We start from the raw sequence: 23,166 nt of genomic DNA, 5'->3' as shown, positions 1-23,166 counted from the left end.
AGGTCTTCCATCTTGCACACAAGCAAAGATTTAGAATTATATAACAAAAGATCTTTTCATCTTGCACACAAGCAGAGACTGAAGCCACCTTACATTGCCCGCAGAGGGTGGTGAGGATCTTTTCTACCATCTTACATTGCCCACAGAGGATGGTAACAATTATTCTTCTCCCTGAGAAGACCACCACCTTACATTGCCCGCAGAGGGTGGTTGATGCAACACAATGCATCACTGGAGATTAGACTCCCTCTCAACCAAGGTCTCATTTTCTGAAATCCCAAGCCTGTTTCTGAAGTACACAAACTTCACCTTGGATAGAGGCTTGGTGAGGATATCTGCAGTCTGATCATCAGTGTTGACATACTTCAGCTGATTAGCACCTCTTTGCACCATATCGTGAATGAAGTGATAATGAGTTTCCACATGTTTTGACCTGTCATGAAACACTGGATTGACAAACATCTTGATACAACTCTGATTATCACAATGTATAACTGTTGGTTCCCAAGGTTGTCCAAACAACCCAGCAAGAAGCTTACGAAGTCACACTGCTTCTCTAGAAGCAACACTTGTTGCAATATACTCAGCTTTAGTAGTACTTAGTGCTACAGAGGATTGTTTTCTGCAAGCCCAAGAGAACACTGCGGATCCTAAGTTGAAACAAATACCACAAGTGTTTTTCCTGTCTTTGACACTTCCAGCCCAATCTGCATCTGAATAACCTTCCAATGTTATTGAAGTGTTAAATGGATACTTCAGCCCATAACCAACTGTGCCTCCCAAGTATCTTAGGATATGCTTAGCTGCAACAAGATGAACATGTTTGGCCATGCTCATGAACTGACTGAGGGCATTCACTACATAGCATATGTCTGGTCTAGTGTTAACTAGATACATCAATGATCCAATCAACTGTCTGTACTCCGATGGATCTGCAAAATCAAAGTTAGCTGCAGAAACACTCAATTTCTTTAAGTTAGATTCCATAGGGGTAGACATAGGTTTACGATCCATCATTCTAGATCTTTTCAAAATATCAATAGTATATTTTCCTTGACTTAGAAAAAATTCGTTAGATCTTTGCCATACTTCTAGGCCTAGAAACTAATGCATTAGACCTAAGTCCTTCATTTCAAATTCTGAAGCTAATTCTTTCTTACATCTAATGATAAGTTCATCTTTATCAGTAAGAAATAAATCATCCACATATAGACCTAGAATTAGCATTTCATCATTAGATATCTTAAAGTAAATGTTAGAGTCAGCATCATTTTTACAAAACCCTAGACTTAACAAGTACTTATCAATTCTTTCATACCAAACACGAGGAGTCTATTTGAGGCCATATAGAGCTTTCTTCAATCTGCACACATGAGTTTCTCTATCCTGAATCTCATAACCCTCAGGTTGTTCAATATAGACTTCTTCCTCAATGACACCATTAAGTAAGGCAGTCTTAACATCCATTTGATATAGCTTCCAACCTTTAGCTGCAGCAATAGCTATTATAGTTCTAATAGAGATATATCTAGCAACAGGAGCAAATGTTTCTTCATAGTCTATGCCTTCCTTTTGAGAAAAACCACGAGCTACAAACCTAGCTTTATATTTTTCAATACTACCATCAGCCTTATGTTTAATTTTAAATAACCATTTAGAGGAAACAACAGATTTACCTTTGGGTCTAGGCACAATGTCCCAAACATCATTCTTGATGATTGACTGATACTCTTCATCCATAGCTAGCTTCCAAGTATGATGGTTCAAGGCTTCTTCAACATTGCATGGCTCGGACTCAATGAGATTGCACATCAATGCAACGTAGTTGGAGAATACTTGCGGTCTCTTGGTTTCACGAAAAGTGCCACTGGAAGCTGCAAATCTTTCAGCTTCTTGAATGGTGTTTCTCACCCAAAGTGGCCTCTTTTTGCTAATAATAATGTCACTAGGTATATCAGTGGGATTCATAGCCTCAAGTGGATCATTATGCTCTTGAGGTGGCAGTTCAACAAGCTCCCTCTGAATTCAGGGTTAGTATCAACATTCATATCTCGATTGTCATTAACTTCATCAATAACAAGAGAACCTTTTGATTTCTTAAAGGCAATATCTTCTTCAAAAGTAACATCCCTACTTACCTCAACATACCTTTGACCTGGAATGTAGATCCTGAAGGCCTTGGAGGATTCACTGTATCCAACTAGCATGCCTTTCTTCCCGGAGGGCTCCAACTTGGTTCACTTTTCCTTGGGCACATGAACATATACAGGACTTCAAAAAATTCTTAAGTGACTGATATCAGGTTTGGATCTTGTGAAGGTTTCTTCAGGAGTCATATTCTTTAGAGCGCGGTGAGGACATCTATTCTGAACGTATACTGTTGTTCTGGAAGCCTCAGCCCATAGAAAGGTTTGCAAATCCTGATCATGAATCATAGCCTTTGCAGCCTCAACAATTGTTATATTCTTCCTTTCAGCAACTCCATTTTGTTGCGGATTGTATGGAACATAGAACTCCCTCTTAATTCCTGCCTCAACACAAAAATCATGAAAGCTACCAAAGGTATACTCACCTTCATTGTCAGATCTTAAACATTTGATTCTTTTACCAGAGGTGTTTTTTAAACTCTTTAAATCTACTTAAGACTTCATCAGATTCTTTAGATTTCAAAAAGTAGATCCAAGTTTTTCTAGAGAAATCATCTATGAAGATTACATAATAAAGAAATCCACTAGGAGATGCTATAGACATAGGACCACATAAATCAGAGTGAACAAGTTCTAGTTTATCTTTAGCTCTATTTTCACTTTTATGAAAAGGACTTTTAACATTTTTACCTATAGCACAACCTTTGCATGTATCATCATGAATTTGACTGAGTTTAGGCATACGTTTGACCAACTTTCCAAGTGAGGGAAGTGCTTGATAGTGTAAGTGTCCAAGTCTTCTATGCCATAGCTCACAGGATTTGGGAGCCTCATTGATGAGGACTTGAATAGGGTTAGCAGAAAGCTTATGTAAACTATCATATCTATTTTCAATTACACAAGCAGATTTAAAACTAGATTTCTTAGACCAAGCAAGTACTTTACCCTCAGAAAATGCAATTTGATAACCTTTATCTTCTAGAGCAAAAATGGAAATTAGGCTTCTTTTAATTCCGGGAACAAATAAGATATCACTAAGGTGAAGTGAAATACCAGAGTCTAAATTTAAGGAAGTAGTGTCAAAACCTCTTACTGAATATCGAGCATCGTCACCAATTACCACATGTAGACTGGTATCATTTTCTACTAAGTCTAAAAGGTGATCACGGTAGCCTGTGATGTGTCTGGATCAAAGAAACGGGACTCGGACTCGACTCGGACTTGGCAAGGCCAACTCGGACTCAGACTCGGGACTCGGCTTCAGACTCGGCTCCAGACTCGGCTGGACTCGGGAAAGTGAAAAACTCAAGAAATTTAGAGATTTTTAAAGATTTAAAACTTGTTTCAGGCACCCTTTATTGAATACACCTTAAAGACACAATAACATCATCAAACTCAGCTCATTTGATTACATACACAAGTATACATCAATCCATAAGCATAAACGCAAATTGTAGCTGAAGGAAATAACAAACATAGATATATAAATATTGTCAAATGTATACAATATTACAAAACTCATGTAATAAAAAATCCATGTCATCATATGATCATCATCAAATGTTTCATACAAATACCAAAGGTAAATACATCTACAAGCCTATGGCTCAGAGGAGCTGCACCCTCCGGCCCCGGCCCCCTGCGAAGGCGTCTAAGGTAGGTCCTGGATGATTCGACAGCCATAGCCGCTCCTCGTGACACCATGCCATGCTCACCAACATCAGGAACATCCGTGTCACTATCTGCCTCTGAATCTCTTGATTGTGCGCGTGCTCTCCGCTCCTCCTCTGCCATGGCTACAGTCTCCACCTCTATATCTACCTGGTCGATCTAATCAGTGTCAGACTCGAAGCTTAAATTTTTCCTACTTCTATCGACACAGTTTCCCCCATATTTTTTGACGAGGGTTTGGGGGCAGCGCCCCCAAGGTGGGGTCAAGGGGCATCGCCCCTTATGGGGTCAAGGGGCAGCGCCCCTTGCGCGCTCCCTGTCGCGATATAGGGCGAGATCGAGGGGCAGCGCCCCGCAAGGCCAAAAAAACTTATTATTTAATCAAGGTGTAGGGTGTTATTTTTCTATTGGCTGACATGTTGTAACCCTAATTTTTCTCATTCTCAGGTGAAGGTTGTAGTGAACAAAGACGATACCATTCATTTAAAAAAAAACTTTTTAAAATGTATTTTTTTTGTCATTTTACTCAGAGAAACGAGACTCGCCCGAAATCACCCAAACTCGGCGAGTCCGAGTCCGACTCAGGCCAAACGAGTCCCAGGGGCTCGGACTTGGACTCGGTCGAGTCTGGAGAGTAAACTCGCCAGACTCGCTGAGTTGGCGATTTTGGCCCAAAATCGCCAAACTCGACGAGTCCCGAGCCCTGGACTCGGCCGGCGTTGGCACAACTAAAAAGTCAAAAAAAAAATAGTTTGGAAAGTTTTTTTAAATCCGTTTTTTAATGTTAATTGTCTTCTAGCCCTAAGTGACTTTCATTTCATTCACTTGCAAAAAAAGGAAGAGTAAAGTGAGTTGGGAAGAAAAACAAGGGTGCATAGAAGAAAAACCAGCAAGCAGGAAGCTCAAGTTTTCTTCAATTTGTCACATTGGAGCTGCATTGTGTTTTGATTTGGTGCATCAAGAGTTGGATAGGAAGAGTTTGCAGCTCATTTCAAGCTTGTTGTAAGAGGTAAAATTGTTTTTTTAAACATTATTTTGTTTCTTATATGCAAAAATTCCATTTTCTATTCATTTATTTTAAAAAGTTTTACATTTTCTTGTATGCAAGATCTTTTGTATGTTTGTAATTTGTATGTAGCATGTAGTATGTAGTTGTACTATGTAGGGTTGTATGTAGGGTTTGTAAATTTTTATTTTTTTTAAATTGTAGGGTTTGACAAACCCTACAATTTTTTTAAAAAAAAATTTACAAACCCTACTTTAGTTTTTTTGAATGTATATATTAATTTTATTTGGTATTTGTAATGTTTTATTGCAGCAAACTTCACTTTATTATTTGCCTCAACTTCAACTTTCACAAAACTATCCTAAAATGTCTACTTCAACTTCTAGACCCCCCATGAGAAAGGACCCTGCTTGGAAATATCATGAGGATTTTCCAGGGCAAGGAAAAGAGCAAACAAAATGTATGTTTTGCAAAACAATATTCCATGGAGGTATATATAGGCTGAAATACCATATTGCTGGTGTGCGTGGACATGATGCCGAACCATGCCTAAAAGCAGTCTCTGAGGCCATACGTGATTGTTATGTAATGGTTCAGGAGATTGAAAGAAAAAAGAAACAAAAGGAGGATCGAGCGGCCATTGGGAGAGAGACAGTTTTAGGAAGAGGGACACAGTTAGGTTGTGTTGGAGGCCCTTCTTCCTTACCTCCATATCGTCCCACTCAGTTTGCTACTGCTGGTGCTTCCATTTCTGCTTCTGCTTCTATAAGTGGCATTGCCACCGCCACTTCTCATGCTCCTACCACTAGTAGTTGTAGTGGGAATGTTACCATTGGACCTAGGATTCGTAAATCTAGGTTGGATTCCTTCTTTGTGCCTCGCACTATTCCTGGGTCCCAACCGTCGCTTGAGGGCATGGGTTGGAACAAGGAGGTCCATGATGCTGCTAAAATGGCAATTGGCAGGTTTTGGAGCTACAGCTGTATTCCATTATTTGTAGCCAGGTGAATGTTTTACTAACTTTTATGTTTGATAACTTTGATTGTTTTAATTTTTATACTTAACTTATCTCATTGAATTTTTATACTTAACTTATCTCATTGAGTTTCTTTGCGACAGGTCTCCTTATTGGCAACAAATGGTTGATGCCATTACCATATGCAGGGCGGGGTTCAAAGCCCCTAGTGAGGATGATTTGAGGGGACCCATTTTGTCTCAAATGGTGGATGATGTGAAAAAGGATTTAGATGAACAACGCCACATATGGAGCACTAAAGGTTGCACCATCATGACTGATGGTTGGACGGATAGGAGAAATAGAACTCTCCTTAATTTTCTTGTTTCTTCCGTAGGTGATTGATTAATTTTAGTTTCATATAGTCTTTAATTTTTTATTTTTTATCTAATGGTTTATTGAATGATCATTAACCTAGCTTTATTTTTTTATTTCAGGGGGCACCGTTTTCATCAAGTCCATTGATGCCTCCGCCCATTGCAAGAATGCCACCTACCTATCTGAGCAGATAGAGGAGGTGATTGAAGATGTGGGTGAGGAGAACGTGGTACAGGTGGTGACCGACAATGCAACAAATTATGTTGCTGCAGGTAAACTTTTGATTACAAACTAATTTTGTTTGCAAATTAATTACTATCTTGTAGTTTGTACCTCCATTAATTACAATTTACAATGCAACAAATTATGTTGCTGCAGGTAGACTATTGATGGAGAGGCACCCATCTATAGTTTGGACTCCATGTGCTGCTCATTGCATTGACCTCATGTTGGAGGATATTGGAAAAATCCCATGGGTCAAGAGATGTGTAGAAAGGGCAAGAAATGTCTGCAAATTTGTATATAATCATTCATGGGTGTTGGCTCTTATGAGACAATACACAGAGCAGAAGGAGTTGCATCGTCCAGGAATCACAAGATTTGCCACAAACTTCCTCACATTGCAGTCCATGCTTAGGTCTAAGCCTGCCTTGAGACGTATGATTGTTGGTGAGGAGTGGTCTTCCTCATCCTATGCTACCACCCCTGCAGGGATAGAGATGGCAGACTGCATTTTTTATGAGCAAGGCTTTTGGGTCCTTTGTGATGAGATAGTGAAGGTAATTTTTTTATAAATTCTACAATTTAGCTTCATGTTTTATAACTTATTATATGTATTCTCTTATTTGCTCATTTTTCTAAATTACACAATATTTTCAATTTTGCAGTTTGTTAAGCCCTTGGTGGTTTTGTTGCGAGTTGCGGATGGAGATAAGCCCGCAATGGGCTATATATATGAGGGCATGGATAGGACAAAAGAGGCCATCAGATTCGTCTATGGAGCAGATGAGAGCAAGTATGGTCCCATTTGGGAGATCATTGATAGGAGATGGCATCATCAGCTACATAGGCCCATCCATGCGGCAGCCTATTATCTGAATCCGGCATTCCGTTTTATCCCTTCTTTCAAGGCTGATGCGGAGGTCCTTAATGGGCTATATGCAATCATGGAGAAGATGGGACCTGCTGGTACTTCTCAGATAGACCTTTTTCGAGAGCTACAGATGTTCTCAGATGCACAAGGGGAGACCTTCTCTCGTCCTATCACCAAAGACGGTAGGACAACTATGATGCCAAGTAAAAATAAATTATTAGGCTTAATTTTAATTTTATTCAATACTATATTGTAACTTGTTAAATGAGTTCATGAGTGAGACTGATTTTATTTATTTTTCTCATTTCAAACTCAGATCATTGGTGGAACTTTTTTGGCCCAGAGACACCAAATGTTCGGAAGTTGGCCATTCGTATCTTGAGCCAACCATGCAGCGCATCAGGTTGTGAGCGCAATTGGAGTATGTTTGAGCACATACACTCCAAGAGGCGCAATAGATTATCTGTGGAGAAGATGAATGATCTCGTCTTTGTTCACTACAACCTCCGCCTGAGAATGAGAAAGAATGCAACAGTTGACATGTCTCCTATCATTCTAGATGAGGTTGATCTTGAAGCAGAGTGGGCCAATGAGAATCAGACAGCTCCTGGGACTCCTACAGCTGTATTTAGTGATGATGACATTGATTGGATCGACCAAGTAGATATAGAGGCTGAGGCTGTAGCCATGGCAGAGGAGGAGCAGAGAGCACGAGCAAAGACAGGAAATACTGAGACTCAGAGTGACACAGCTGTTCCTGATGTTGGTGAGCATGACACAACCGTTCCTGATGTTGGTGAGCATGGCATGGTGTCACGGGGAGCAACTATGGCTGCTGAATCATCCAGGACCTACTTTAAACGCCTTCGCAGGGGACCAGGGCGAGAGGGTGCACGGCCCTCTCAGCCATAGGCTTATACACTTGTAGTTGTATTTACTATTTACTATTTACCTTTGGTATTTGTATGAAACATTTGATGATGATCATATGATGACATGGATTTTTTATTCCATGAGTTTTGTAATATTGTATACATTTGACAATATTTATATATCTATGTTTCTTATTTTCTTCAGCTACAATTTGCGTTTATGCTTATGTGATTGATGTATACTTGTGTATGTAATCAAATGAGCCGAGTTTAATGATGTTTTTGTGTCTTTAAGGTGTATTCAATAAAGGGTGTCTGAAACAAGTTTTAAATCTTTAAAAATCTCTAAATTTCTTGAGTTTTTCACTTTCCCGAGTCCAGCCGAGGCTGACGCCGAGTCCCGAGTCCGAGTCCGAGTCGGAGTCGGCCTTGCCGAGTCCGAGCCGAGTCCGAGTCCCATTTCTTTGATTTTACTGACCCAGCCAGTAGCCGAGTTTGAGGCTTGGGACTCGCCGAGTCTGGCGAGTTTACTCGCCAGACTCGGATGAGTCCGAGTCCGAGCCCTAAAGACTCGGCGAGCATGACTCGAAATCGGACTCACCGAGTTTAGGCGAGTCCAGGCGAGTCCCGTTTCTCTGGTCTGGATGCACCACTGTAAATCAGCCATGTGTTACTGTCTGTGAGTATGCTGCTTGACAGAGCAGAGATGAATAAGAAGTCATCATTTTGTTCTAAGACTTCATTTAGATTGGCTTCTCTTTGCGTGAGATCATTCTAACATTCTTTAGCATAGTGACCAAATTTGTCACATCTGAAACATCGAACACGAGAGATATCTCTTGGCTTCTTCCAAGAATGTTGAAAACTAGGTGGTCTGAAATCTCTATTCCTCTTGGGATAATACTTCTTCCAATTACCACCTTTCTTGCATTGGGCTAGAGCATGTGTTAATCATCTACTTGAGGACTTTTGAGTTGTCCTTTTGTGATAAGACGTGACTCTTCTTGAATGCAATCATTCTTAAGGGGATCAAGGGTAGGTAACTCAGTTCTTCCATTTATGGTTTGAATAAAGGACTCCAATGAGTGTGGTAGACCATTTAGGGCAATCATAACAAGATCCTTGTCTTCCATGTTATGTCCAATTGTACCTAGTTGATTCTTTAGTTCTGAAATTCTCATAAAATAAGACATAACAGAATCTTCTTTTGACATCTTGACATTAAGTAATTGCTGCCTTAAAGTAATTGCCCTACTGAGATTGTTAATTTCATAAGTACCTTGTAGGTGACTGAATATTTCTCTTGCAGTAGTGAATGAGGCAATGGACGTGACTAGGTGGTCTTTAACTAAATCAATAAGGAGCTTTCTAGCCTTGACAGCATTCCTTTTGAATTGCTTTAACTCAGTTGCATCTGTAGGTTCAGTTAGCTCTTTCTCTTCTATGAAGTGACGAAGATCTTCTTCCTCAAGGGCAACCATGATGCGAACATTCAATGCAGCAAAGTTGAGATTTCCATCAAGCCTATCTTCAACTTTCAGCCCCATTGACCTGACCTGTAAATGAGACAACAATCTGGAAATAAAGGAGTACTAAATTCTGAAATCTGAAAGTTGATCTAGCCTATAGCTCTGATGCCATGTTAATTTTAGACTTTCAGATTAATACAATGTTCAGAAAATAGAAATCTATCTAAATTTTAGATTAATGTTGAATGCTGTTAGGATTTCCAGAATTAAGCATAAGTAGAGAAATAAACAAAATGAACTCACAACACACAAGTACCCTAGGAAAACCTCCTAGGAGGAAAAACCCAGCCAGAAAGATCCTCGGATCTGATTATGAATTAAGCAAAATTTTTTGATTACAACTTATCTCTTAGGGCTTTGATGAAGCAGTTCACTTAGCAAATAGGTCAGCACACAAGCTGCTTCTTAGGTTGTCTCCAATAGGTCTGTAGTATGTTGTCCAGGTCTGCACTTCAACAATCAGATTTGATCTTTCAATATACATACATCTGCTACAGTTTTGAGATTACATGCAGGGCCAGCACCTATACTTGAATGGAAATCGCACTTTCAGCAGCAGAGATGATGATGGAGGAGCTACAAAGTTTGCAATTGACTGGAGATAATTCGCACCTTTCTGATGTATTTCGCATTAGCTAATAGCAGACTGAATTTCACAAATGATATGTATTTTGCAAGTGACTACTGTTTCACTTTACATCTTTATTTATACCCATATCATTCTTAATTAAGTCGACCTTTGAATAAGGTAATTTTGGCGCCAAGGGTGTAGCGTGTTCTTTTAGGAGGTTGGGCCTATTTGGGGGTGGCGTGTGAGAAGGGGCTCGACCCTATTTGATGATGGCGTGTGGGAAAAGGGCCCAGCCCTAGAGAGTGGCGTGTGAGGAAAAGGGTCCAAACCTAAAGGGTATTAGAATAATATCTTTCTCTGTGTTATTAATGGTTATTTAAGTTGTTTCTAATTTCGCCTCTAGTTAACAATTGTTTCTTTTAGAAACATCGTCTTTGTAACTCTATTTAAAGGAGCTTTGTCTCCTTGATTAATTGAACAACATCGATTCTTTGAAATCCATTGCGTGTCTCGCACTGTTTTATGGTATCAAAGCCTAAATAAATAATTTGTGAATTCTTTTCCGAGATTTTTCGGGCCTCTTAGTTTTGCTGCAGATTTTCAAAAAAAAAAGTGTTCAAAAGTCCGTTTTGGACTGTGTTTATGCCATGTAACGGGATTCTTCCTGTTTGCGTCTGTCTGGCGAGGGTTTTCGGCATTTTTAGGCGCAGTACAGACCCGCCATTTTTTCTACAACCTGCAACTTGGTCAAACCCGCATTTTTTGACTTTCGGCTAGGGTTTTGACCCTCCAGATTCAGTCTAAAAAAAATTCTGAGAACAGATTCGTGGTGGGTTTTTCGAGACCTCAACTGGGTCGTCGTTAGAATTTTCTAGGTGCCTCGATTTTCGAGCCAGTGGATCTAGATTCCGATAGCAGATTCCTTCTGGGTTTTTCGCAAGGATTTCTGGGTTGTCTTTGGATTTTTTTGGGTCAGCCGGAATTTTTTTCTTGAAATTCGTGCCCGCCACACTTCATTTTTTGAAGTCTGTACCTGCATTTGCCTCTGTTCTTGCATTGGGATTCAAATTTTTTGAATTTTGTGCCAACACCTCTTCTGAGTTTTTTTCGTTTTTCATGCATTGGGAAACGTGCAAGATGGTGTCATTGACCAACTTGATGTTGGAAGGCAGTCAGGTTTTGTGCACTTAGCATCTTCTCAGTACCTTGTTTTTCGTGCCTTGAAAAGCGTGAAGATGGCATGGGCATCGACAATTGTTTCGGTTTTTAATATTTTTTAACCTGAAAAAAATTTTGATGGGTTTTAATTGTTCTTGGTGTGTCTCTAGTTACAAGGAGGGACAGTTATTCAACATCAGGTTGGACGGTTGGTGTTGTTTTGGGTATCTCCAAAAGTTCTGCAGTTTCTGGGAGAGTTGGTGGCAGAGTTAGTGGCAGGCTCTTGTCTTTGTTGCAGCGTGTTCTGAGAAGAAGGGGGCAACCTTCTTTGTTATTTCTCTTGGTAGTTAGAACGATGACCATTAAGGGAGGGTATTAGAATAATATCTTTCTCTTTGTGTTATTAATGGTCATTTAAGTTGTTTCTAATTTCGCCTCTAGTTAACGATTGTTTCTTTTAGAAACATCGTCTTTGTAACTCTATTTAAAGGAGCTTTGTCTCCTTGATTAATTGAACAACATCGATTCTTTAAAATCCATTGCGTGTCTTGCACTATTTTAAAGGGCGGATTCCAATGTTGCCTTAGGCAATTGGAATCCGCTCTTCTCCCTAATTAAAACCAACAAAAAATGGCCCAAAAGACCACTTGTACCGGAAACATGTCCCACCATCCCCATCCCCAAAACTAGGTGGAACATAGGTGACAACACCAACCAATACCTATGACTTGTGTAACATGATGTGCATGATGTTACTATCATATTATGTATACGAGACTATATACTCATCTGCCTCTATTGAATGTGGGGACACTAAACCAACATTTATGTTTAATTGACTTGGTAAGCAAGCTTTTGGAAAGAAGCCTAGTTGCTGAACAAAATAACATCATTAATTAATTGATCAACCATATGGACCATATTGGAAGCCATCCATTATGACAACACACTGCTGTAATTATTTAGCAGACTTGCCATTAGGGCCTACTTATCATTAATTGAGCTCTTGTTTTCATTATGTATGGTGTATTATATGTGAAATGGACTGGAAAGAAAAAACAATCTGATTTCTACCAATTAGTATTGGTGTTTGTTGAGACATGTACCAGCTAGGACTCGAACCTAGGACCTTCCATACGCTGCTGGAGTGCTCTACCACTAAGCTACTGGCCCCTCTTGGACCAGTCCATCGTGGGTCCGGGTGTGGCTTATTTCCAACACCAACACCCCCCCTTAAACCACACCTCTCATGTGCTTGGGGCTCCTAGCCTCGACCTGGCTCTGATACCATGTTGAGACATGGACCAGCTAGGACTCGAACCTAGGACCTTCCATACGCTGCTGGAGTGCTCTACCACTGAGCTACTGACCCCTCTTGGACCAGTCCATCGTGGGTCCGGGTGTGGCTTATTTCCAACACCAACAGTGTTCAAGCCACAAGCTTGACTAAGTACTTTCAAAGGTCAAGTGCAAGGTAAGCCTGCAACCATTGCATGTGCAAACTAAAAATTTAATTTCTCTCACAAAACAATTATGTTCCTAAAATCTAAAATGTACAATGTACAACATAAATAAAAATGACAATAATTTACATATCTCAAGGTTCGGTCCTACTACTACAACATCAATCATGAATGTCATTCAGCTTGTATAATCAATTACAGAATCAATGTTTTTGTGCAAAGACCACATTATTAAATCATTGTACAGGCTCTTTGTGTGTGGGCACATGTGTGCATGTGTGATTATGTATGTGTGTGTGTGTATGTGGAGTTTTGCTGCAATTGTATACTTGAACCACAGTGGTCCTATGTTTGGGCCCATATTATGCCACCACTCTTGAAAATCTAAGCTTGAGATCTAGTGGAGCTTGAAGAAGTTGATCATTTGGAATGCTGGTGAGGTTTTAAACTATTGCATGTTCTAATCTGAGAAAGTTCTATGCCTATCTATCTGTGTCAAAAACCCTAGCCCTATGTGGAGGATTGGACACACCTATTAACTGTAATACCTAGTAATCATTGTAAATTCGAATGAAAACCATGGTTGAAATAGTAATTTATACCATTGATTCACTTTTTCCTTATGATTTAGGGCATGAATAATGACTCGTTGAGAGTGAAAAGGGTCATTCAAATCAATTTTTGTGATCAAATTCCTTGTATAACTCATATGTATGTGTGTGTGCGTGCATGTGTGTGTGAGTGCATGTATGTGTGTGTATGTGTGCAGTGTGTATGTGTATACGTGTGCATGTGAGTGCACGCATGTGTTGTGTGCATGTGTGTGTGTGTGTGTGATGTCTTGTGATCATTAAAGCTTTGTTGCAATTGTGTACTTGAACCATGGTGATCCTACCGTTGGGCCCATATTGCACCACCACTCTTGGAAATTTGATAAGACCTTGAGGTCTACTGGAACTTGAAGTAGTTGATACTATTGGAATACTGGTGAGGTTTTAAATTGTTGCATGTTTTGAATCTCAAAAAGTTCTATACATATCTATATGTGTCAAAAACCCTAGTCCAGAGTGTTGGATTGGATGCACCTATTAACTGTAATACATAGCAATCATTGTAAATGCAAATGAAACCTAGGGTGGTAATAGTAATTTATATCATTGTTTCACTTTTTCCTTATCAATTAGGGCATGATCAATGACTCGTTGAGAGTGTAAAGGTCATTCAAATTAAGTTTGTGTTCAAATTCCTTGTATAACTCTAATGTAAGGTTATGGTTTTGATCAAACAAACCCTAGCCAAACATAAACATTTAACTCTGAAGGAAACGTTGCACAAACCCTTTCCAACAACTCCAAAACCAAATATAGTCACAAGATTAAGTTGCAACTAACAATCCTAGTGAGTTTACATTTTCAACTAAAACAAAACAACCATTAGTAGACAGTACTTGGCTAAATTAACATCTCAAATCACCTTTACAACCCATCATCCCAACACTAAGATTACAAGAATTGTTACACGAGAAGAGGAAAGGTTGTGTGGGATTATTCTTGCAGAAAGAGTAAAGCATCATCAATACCACAAACACTAAACTCAACACTAACAAGATAATCTTGACAATCTTAATATCTCTGCATTGTCCAATCAATTTTAATATAGATGCCCAAGTTGTCACAAAAATCTTTCACAGAAGCCAAGACTTCTATAAGACTTGTCATCAACTTCAATGTTTTAGAGTAAAAAATCATTGAATAAAGCATTTCTAGGTGTGTGTTGTCTTTGACCATCTATGGGAGCACCTAGGAGCGCCTTGGGAGCATCCCACCACCTTGGGTTCTTTACAGGTATGCCCTAGGTTCTCTATGGGTACGGGTGGTTGGGACATTCCAAGGTGCTTCCATTGTTGCTCCCATTGGGCAATTTTATGACGATTTTTTCATCCTTGGTTTTAAATCATACCCCCAAAATCAGTGATGAGTGGATTTTTGAGAAAAAATCGCAAGGAAATCATTGAGAATTGCGGTATAAAAAGGTATTTCGTTTTTAAAGTGAAACCCTAAAATTTTATTATGTTTTGACCCGTGAAAGAAAGTGGTTTTGCACGCGGGAGAAAGGGCACGCAAATGCTGGAGAAAGGAAAAGTTTGATTTAGTAAAACTAAGGCTTTAACTATTCCCGGCTTGGGTCTTCAGCGACAGCTGCAGAATTATTGGTGATTGCTATGATCGCACCCTTGATATTTGATATTTAATTTAGGAGTTGTAATAATAATTTCCCTATGCCTAATCGGTTCAACTATATCATGCAATGAATGAATGAGAGGCTGTGCCTCAATTTGATTTAATCACATATATCAATTTGATTCAATGAGACAGCAGGAGCATAAGGATTCAATCAGATAAAAGTTTGTATTGGAAACGATGGAGACAAAAGTTGAACAATCTTGTTTTGCAAATTTCATAAGTATAAAAAATGGCATTGAACTCACATATTGCATCAGTCATACTCACAATAGGTGCAAAAAGCCTAGTTTATCTAGTTTCCAACTCACATGGTGTAGCTGAGACACTTTATGTAATATACTTTTTTAAAGTTTTCCTTAATTTCTTTAAGCATAATAAACTCTAGCTCAAAAAAAGTTGAATAATTAATTATAAGTATGAATTTAACTTTAAAATGTAATTTATTAACTTATTAAATAAATTATATTCAATGCTTACAATATATTTTAGGAAATGTTGCACTTATCCTCTTAGTTCTGCTGTAAATTTATTCAGAGGTTGCACTTGTTTTTTGATATATAATATGTATTTTAACTCTAATTATGATTTATTTATGATGGAAACCACTAATATGTTATTATGTTCTATAAATTTAGTGTATATTTGTGTTTTCTTAAGAATGTTTTAAGAAATTATATACTTTCAAATATTCAATAAATTTGCCGATTTTTTGCCTAGTCCCGATGTTTTAAAAATTTTGGGCCAAAAGAGTTATTGTCAAGTAAGAGTCTTTCATCTTTGATTTAAACATCTTATAAGTTGTGGAGAGTGCTTCTGGATGTAATTATAGATCACAATTCATGATCCATCATCAAGAAGAGGAAAAGTTGTGTGATCCAAAACATCAATCCAAAAGCTATTACAAAGTTATATCCAGAAGCACTCTCAATCACTATTAGACTGCAGAAAGATTATGTCTCTTATCTTATAACTTATTGTTGTCCACATTTTTGTTTTCAAAAATGAGGGACCATTACATAAAAAAATTGTCAAAAAATGAAAATTTTGCTCTATAGCACGCTTCTCGAGGCAGAATTTTGCTCTGCCCTTGGACTGTCTTAATCATCAGTCCATCCTCGACCCAAAGTTTCAAATTTCGTCGCATTCTTGTTTCGTTTGCTATGTCTTTCTTTCAATTTCGGGTTTTTTCTCCCTAACTACAGGAGGGTAATTTTCCTTAAGTTGCAAATTTTATGTTTTTCCTTTATTTTAGTGTTGTAGGGAAATTTTTAATTAATTGCAAGTGCACTTTATGAATAATAGAACTTGTAACTTACTTTTTATTCCCCCTTGTTGCTTTTTGTCTTTTAAGTCATTGTAGGAACTTTTTGGGCATATTACAAGTGAACTTTAAATTATAAAGTTAAAATAAAACTTGTAATTCTTTTTAAAAGTTCCACTTAAGTGATTTTAAGTTATGGTAAGGGTTTTTCTCCTCCATTACAAGTTTTATAAAGTCACTTTAAGTTGTAATAGGGATTTTATTTCCCTATTACATGTTTTTTTTTTAGTTGTTTTTGTGACTTGTAAAAAGAATTTTATTTTCCCTTTACTAGTCTTTTGTTGAGTTGTTTAAAACTTGTAATGGGAGTTTTATTTCCCTATTACAAGTACTTTAAACTTGTTGTTTGCTCTCAAAAACCCGATTTTCCCTTATGAAGGGAAAAGTGAACATTTTAAAAATGTAAAAAGGTTTAAGAAACCCGATTTTCCTTATTGCATGCATTTTAAACTTGTTGTTCTTTCCAAAAAACCCTACCAGCAATATTGGAGGATTTTGTTGAAGATTTCCAACGATTTTTGTGGAGAAATTCAAAGAGGAGGAAGGCATTTTGGATTCCTTGCTATTTTCATGCATTTTCCAACTCTCTTCACGCCATTTGGATGACATTATCGCCAGTTTTATGGTGTTTTAACAGCAAAAACATTTTTGAAAAATGCCACGATTTTCTTCTTCAAATGCCACGAATCTTTCCTTTCCTAAGTCGTTTTGGCTTCTTTCACCTAGGTGTGGGGTTTGGATGAAGATTTGACCAATTCTCACACCATTTTGATAGCCGTTTTTGCAGCATATGGTGGGTTTTTTTCAAAAACGTGGCTAGGGTTTGAATCTTCTTCTTTTATCTATAAGAGATTTTTTCTCTTCATGATGGTTGTTAGTCTTGTTTTGCTCTTTCCTAAAATCGTTTTTTGTGAGAGATTTTTTCCCTTTGTTCCAAGTTTGCAAAGCAATTTGCAAATTGCATTGTCTTTCCCCATTTTCCCTCTTTACTTGCATTCGAGATTTTAAAACCCGATTGCATGTAAGATGAAAATAGTTGATCTACCCCTTTGGTTGAAAAATCCTAACCATCTTTTGGTGAAATTCCAAGTTTCAAAGTTGGAAAAAGCTTGTCTTTCCAAAATTGGGTTTTTAAAACTTGATTACAAGTAAAAGTTCTTCCCATTTTTCATATGATCAACATGGAAAAGTTCTTCAAAAATCCATTCACAACCATCCGCACTTGTTGTTTGGGGTCATAAGTTTCATTTCCCTCATATCAAGATCCCTATTCCCACCATTTCATCCACTCATTTCACACCTTCATTCATTTTCCCCATTTAAAATCTAACTGCAGTAAGCCATCCAAAACCAGAAATTGGTCCAAAATGCACTCAAAAAACACTTGAAAATGAGTTTCAAAGGTCCAATTACAAGTGCAAACTTGTAGTTACTCATTACACATATGAAGTTGCATGTTTGTTCTCCACAATTGCAAGTTAATGCTTTTGTTTTCCCCACACATGTAATGTAGCTTCCAGAACCCGAAATTCACCTGTGAGCCCATTTTTGCATCGGTTTATCACTTCCCTTGTCAGTCCGGTTTTTACACACGACCTACCAAATCAATGAATTAAGGCATGGGCCTTATTTTGCAAGCAGATTTCAAGATTGGAGGGTGATACAAAGAAGAGATACAACAACAATTCATGGTTGAGAGCACATAATGCTTTCAAGACAAATATGATCATGACATGGAAAGAGGAAGGCAGCCCTTTCCCTCTTGAAAAGCTAGTACTACCCCAAACAAGAAGATAAGGATGCAAATTCTCGTTCCGGTTCAAGATGCCTTCACTGATCCAGAATACTTCAAGTTTTGCATCCTAAAGCAACATGAAGATCATCACAGACAAAGGATGATGCAATTAGAGTCGCGTCTTTAGACACATGGAATAGTTTTAGTTATGCATTTGTAATTTTGTAATGACAAGTTGCATGTAAAAAAATAACTTTGTAATTGCAAGTTAACTCATTACTTGCACTTTTGTAATTACATGTAAAGCAACTACAAGTTGTGATCAATTAGGACTGTAGTTAGAATAAGTCATAGTTAGTTATTGAATAAGTCTTGGTGGTTGAGAGAATTTCTCAAGTTAGTTGGGATTCTCCCACCTTTTTCTCATGACTCCTCTTCTATAAATACTTGAGGGGTCTATTGTAATCTTTATCTTTTGGCAATGCAACAAAATTCTGCCAATTTATATGTGCACTCTAAGTCTTTGAGCTCAGATGTAAATCAGATTGCTTTCAATAAAAGAGGCACATTGTGTTGAGACTTTGTGCCAATTCAAGTTGTTATGTGACGACATTTTCTGGAGTTGATTGTGAATTTTGTTCTATTGTGAAAGAGGGATTTAAATTCAATATTGCAAACTTTGAGCTACTAATTGTATTTAGAGTTATATGTTTGGTTTTCAGATTTGGTCTTGCAGACTTTGAGCTACATATCATATCTGAACTAGTGTGGAAAGCTAAAGTGGGAAGATAGCTTGTAGACTTTGTGTTGCTTCTATTTTTAAGACTTGTGCATGTGAGTTGAAGTGCATCATGTAGTTAGACTTTGAGCTGCTACATATTGTGCTTAGTTAGCAAAAAATCATCTAAAAAGGTTGATAGGAGAATAGATAGTTGAAGACTTTGAGCTTTCTTTCTGATTTCCCGTCCCAAGGAAGTGATGGAGGTCTTTGTGCCTTCATGGAAACTTTGCTTCCCTTTATGTTCCAAAAATCCTACAAAGAAGTCTCATTTCTGTATTTGCTGTTATTTATTTCCAATTGCTATTATTTTTCTGTGAAGAGAAAAGAGTATAGTTTTTCTTGAAAGAAGAAGAAAGACTGATGTCCCACCCATATTATATCAGTTTAGTTTGTAGATAGGGGGAGCCTTCCCTTAATTACGAGAGTTTTACTCACACACTGTGGTTGAAACCACAATTTCGTATATTTTCCCAAGTGTACAAAATTTTCAACCAACACTTATCACCTTGTACTGCCTGTTGATTCGATGAGGGAAAAAACTTAAGTGGTATGATTCGTGAGGGGCTAGATACATATAGGCTGCTTCAGATTACCTCATATCTTGGATTGTTGTCCTGTTTATGCAAATCTAATTACAAAATCTTTCCTTTTTAAATTTCCAAAAGTAGCCTGAGTGCACTCCTAGGAATGTTACTTTCAAACACAACATGATATGCAAATAGATCAGAAAGCTATGCAAGCCTGGTTGCGTGGAAAACTCCACATTAAAAGCATGCGTGAGCCTAGATATTAGTAGGACTTGCAACCTCCCAAAAATCCAGGTAGTTATGCTCAATGCTATGATGATTCAGTTTGTTATTTTCAATCCCATGCTTCCCCACTATGGCATCACTTGATGCAAGTAGTGCCAAGTTGACTATTCAAGCTCATAGGAGATAAATCATGAAAGAAATGAATCCTTAGATGATGTGGGTCTTCGAAGGAATTCTTAATTGTGCCAAAACAAATTGACTTTGCTCTAAGTTTTAAAATGGTGAACACAAAATCTACAATTTACTTCATGAATCACAGAGAAGAAGAAAACCCATATAAATTATGATTTCATTAGGATGATTACAATGTTCATATGTATTGGCTTATAAAATCATTTGATTTTTCTAGTGAACCAACCTCCCAACAACTACTCTATTCAACCACTTACAGGAAATAACTCCAAACTTAATTATTTGCTAACATTTGACTTTTAATTTCTAAACTAGCACTAACTAATTAATTTATTTATCTAATCTTTAGATGTATTATTAATTCCAACACTCCCACCTTATTACATCAATTCAAACAAGGACTGAAATGCTACATGGACCAAACACATTAGCTCATCTAAAAATCTGATGAAGTACCTCCATAAAATCTCTTGCCTCACCTAGAACACACCACACTTGTCACGGTTGTTGAAAAATGCCTATTAATTGAGACATACTCAATTATTCACAAGTACACCACTTCTCTTGTTAACAAGACATATTCAACTATCCACAATAATACCATTACGCATGTGAATTGAGACATATTCAACTATCCACAGTACAACAACACCAGCCAACTATAAACTGAGACATATTCAACCATCCACAGCAATAATATTTCTTCTTCTGCAAATTAAGGCATACTCAACTATCCACAAGTACACACCTTCAGGTCTATAGATCAAGAAATACTCAACTATCCATAGATATGAATCACCGAGTCTGTGGATCAAGATATACTTAACTATATGCAGATACAACACATGAAATTGACAAGACCCACGCCTTCCCCCCCTCCCCCCCCACACATTGCTTCACGAAGGAACACAAACGTAGAACTAGCTTCTCATGCAAAGTACAATCTTCGGGCAAAAAGCTAGCATGAGATAATAAGATTCCTCCAACCTCTTGTGCCTCCAGCCTTCTCTTTGACATGCTTAGTCCTTAAAAATATATTTATCCTCGCTATCATATTGGGGAGGGTCTTGACTGTGTGCTGCAATTAGACTTCTTGACAGGCAGAGCAGGACAATCAGACGCAGCTCCACTTCAAGAACCATGGAAAACTGAACCCATCTGATTACAGCCCTGTCTATATTATCGGCTACTTGCATACATCCTTCGCAGAAAATAGTAACCTACATTAGCATCATCAATTTCTGGATTTGACTGTTTGTAATTTTGTAGCATCAACGCTTCAGATCAAACTTCATGATCCATCATTGGGATAAAATAGATAGAAAAGTGAGAAATGAAGAGAAAGTAGCAGACCAAGTACTCTAAATAGGACAGGAGAGAGGGTGCTAGCTATAAGATGCTAGAGAATAGGAAATAGGGGAAAGACATAATCAAAACATTAACCTAAAAATATAAAGAAACTAACCATGGAAAAATCTAAAAATAGTTGCTTGTTTTTTCAATTTTCTATAGTTTCTTTGTATTTTTTGGTTAGTTATTTTTCTAGGGCTTTCCCCTATTTCCTATTCTCTCTAGCATCTTATATCTAGCACCCTCTCTCCTCTTTTATTTAGAGTACTTGGTCTGCTACTTTCTCTTCATTTCTCACTTCTCTACCTACCTTATCCTGATCATGAATGAGGAAATTTGATTAAAAACATTGATGCTACAAAATTACAGTCAAATCCAGAAATTGATGATATTACTTCATGCTTTTAAGTAGCCTATATTGTTGCCCTCACCTATATTATCTAAAGATTTATATTTATACGCTTCATCATTTAGAAACATCTGCTACTGGTAACATCAATTTTGCAGTCAATACTCTATGCAACCGTCTCAGCAGTGGTAAAAACAACAACAAATACTGAACATTTATGATAAATTCCACTTCTTCTTTTCTACAAGGTATGTTAGATCATAATTGCGTGGTACAAGGAAACTTGGGCACTCGGGCACAGATTCCAGCAATTCAAACATAACGCATGATGCATCTTAAGCTTTCCCAACACAAAATAAAATAGATGATCTTTAAGCAGGATCGAGGCAAGCCACTCCGTTCTATGGCCAAAGCTTGCTCCATATTTTCTCTATCTTAAAATGAAGCAATGTCGTTTAAGGCTACAAGTAAACTTCTGGGTAAAACCAACAGTGAATCTAATATGACTTCTACCATATCTAACCCTGTTCCATACAGTTTCCTTCGAGTTTGCACAATAATTCTTCAGAATTTACAAGGATCAGAAAGGGCTTTGCTGAAATTTCAAGAAAGGAAAATCGTATATATCCGATTGACCAATAAAAACCCTAGCTGAGCATCATGAAATCTAGAACGGTTTAAACAAAAAACAGTAGCAGCTGACCATATACAATTATCTCGTCTGTGGAATTTTAAAAAGCAGAATAATTGGTCCATTTTGTTTTTTATGTTTTTGGTTTGAAGATGTTTTAACTTTTTGAAAACCGTACCTTCTAAGGTAGAAAGACCATAACCGAGTCAGTGGAGCAGATAAGGATCAATGCCGTCCATTCACTGAGCCCTTCATTTCCATTCGTATAACTGGAGGCGTGGAAGAAAGCCCCCGCCCCTGCTTCTGCTTTTGCTCAAACGGCACTTTGTAAATCAACAACAGGATCCCAACGGCATAAATCTTTAGACAGAGCTTGGAGAATTATCGAGCATTAATATGGCCTTTATACGCAGAAAGCATGAGTAATTCAGTAGGCATTCAATCCTCATAGAACATAACTATTTCCACGCCCAGTCTCGTGTTTTCCTACTATCTGTGCTCGTCGCATGGTCTGGTAGATGCACAGTTTGTTTTGTTGTTAAGAGGAGCGCTTCAAACAAACAGAAGACCACAATCTTCAATATTTTGGCATTTGAAAAATCAGTTAAGCAATGAATCCTCACACTATCCGATCTCCTTTGTTGCCTCTACTGAACCAAACTCTGATACCGTGTTGAAATGCCTCGAACAGAATCTGCAATTTATTTAATGAATCACAGAAGAAGAAGAAAGAATGTTCATATTTATTATAGCGCAGTCCCATCAATTACTCGATTAGTTATTTTGAACATTTAATTTTTATTTTAAAATTAATATTAATTTATTTATTTTATATTATATTAAATAGATGTAGTTTTAATTTTAGCATTTAATGTATAGATAGTTTTCTATTATTTGATCATTAATATGCTTGAAACAATATAACAAAATTTTCTTGAATATATATTTATATATACAATCTTATTTAAG

The 23,166-nt window shown here is 37.6% G+C and overlaps 2 protein-coding genes across 4 annotated transcripts in view; one reads left to right on the top strand and one right to left on the bottom strand.

Annotated features, from left to right (window-relative positions):
• LOC131044223 (U11/U12 small nuclear ribonucleoprotein 35 kDa protein) overlaps positions 1-22,901 on the bottom strand; it is a 91,032-nt gene extending 68,131 nt beyond the window's left edge. For all 3 annotated transcript variants that reach the window (XR_009105632.2, XM_057977504.2, XM_057977503.2), the window contains exon 1: positions 22,376-22,901. The gene's annotated coding sequence lies outside the window, so the exon portion shown is untranslated. The remainder of the gene's footprint in view (positions 1-22,375) is intronic.
• Positions 5,918-6,930, top strand: LOC131856053 (uncharacterized). The gene is made up of 2 exons (XM_059207232.1): positions 5,918-6,176; positions 6,277-6,930. Exons 1-2 carry the CDS (start codon positions 5,963-5,965, stop codon positions 6,450-6,452), a joined length of 390 nt encoding a protein of 129 aa, XP_059063215.1. The 5' UTR covers positions 5,918-5,962; the 3' UTR covers positions 6,453-6,930.
• Positions 22,902-23,166: the final 265 nt, after the last annotated feature.

Source organism: Cryptomeria japonica, chromosome 6 (assembly GCF_030272615.1).
Source record: "Cryptomeria japonica chromosome 6, Sugi_1.0, whole genome shotgun sequence".
NCBI lineage: Eukaryota > Viridiplantae > Streptophyta > Pinopsida > Cupressales > Cupressaceae > Cryptomeria > Cryptomeria japonica.
The sequence above is the reverse complement of the archived record's forward strand: the minus strand, read 5'-3'. Positions and strand labels throughout refer to the sequence as shown.

What these genes read in the sequence shown, in the direction of transcription:
- LOC131856053 (XM_059207232.1), top strand. Translation starts at nt 5,963, where the DNA reads ATGGTTGATGCCATTACCATATGCAGGGCGGGGTTCAAAGCCCCTAGT. An exon ending in TTTTCTTGTTTCTTCCGTAG is followed by an intron (nt 6,177 to 6,276) that starts GTGATTGATTAA and finishes TTTTTATTTCAG; the next exon opens with GGGGCACCGTTTTCATCAAG.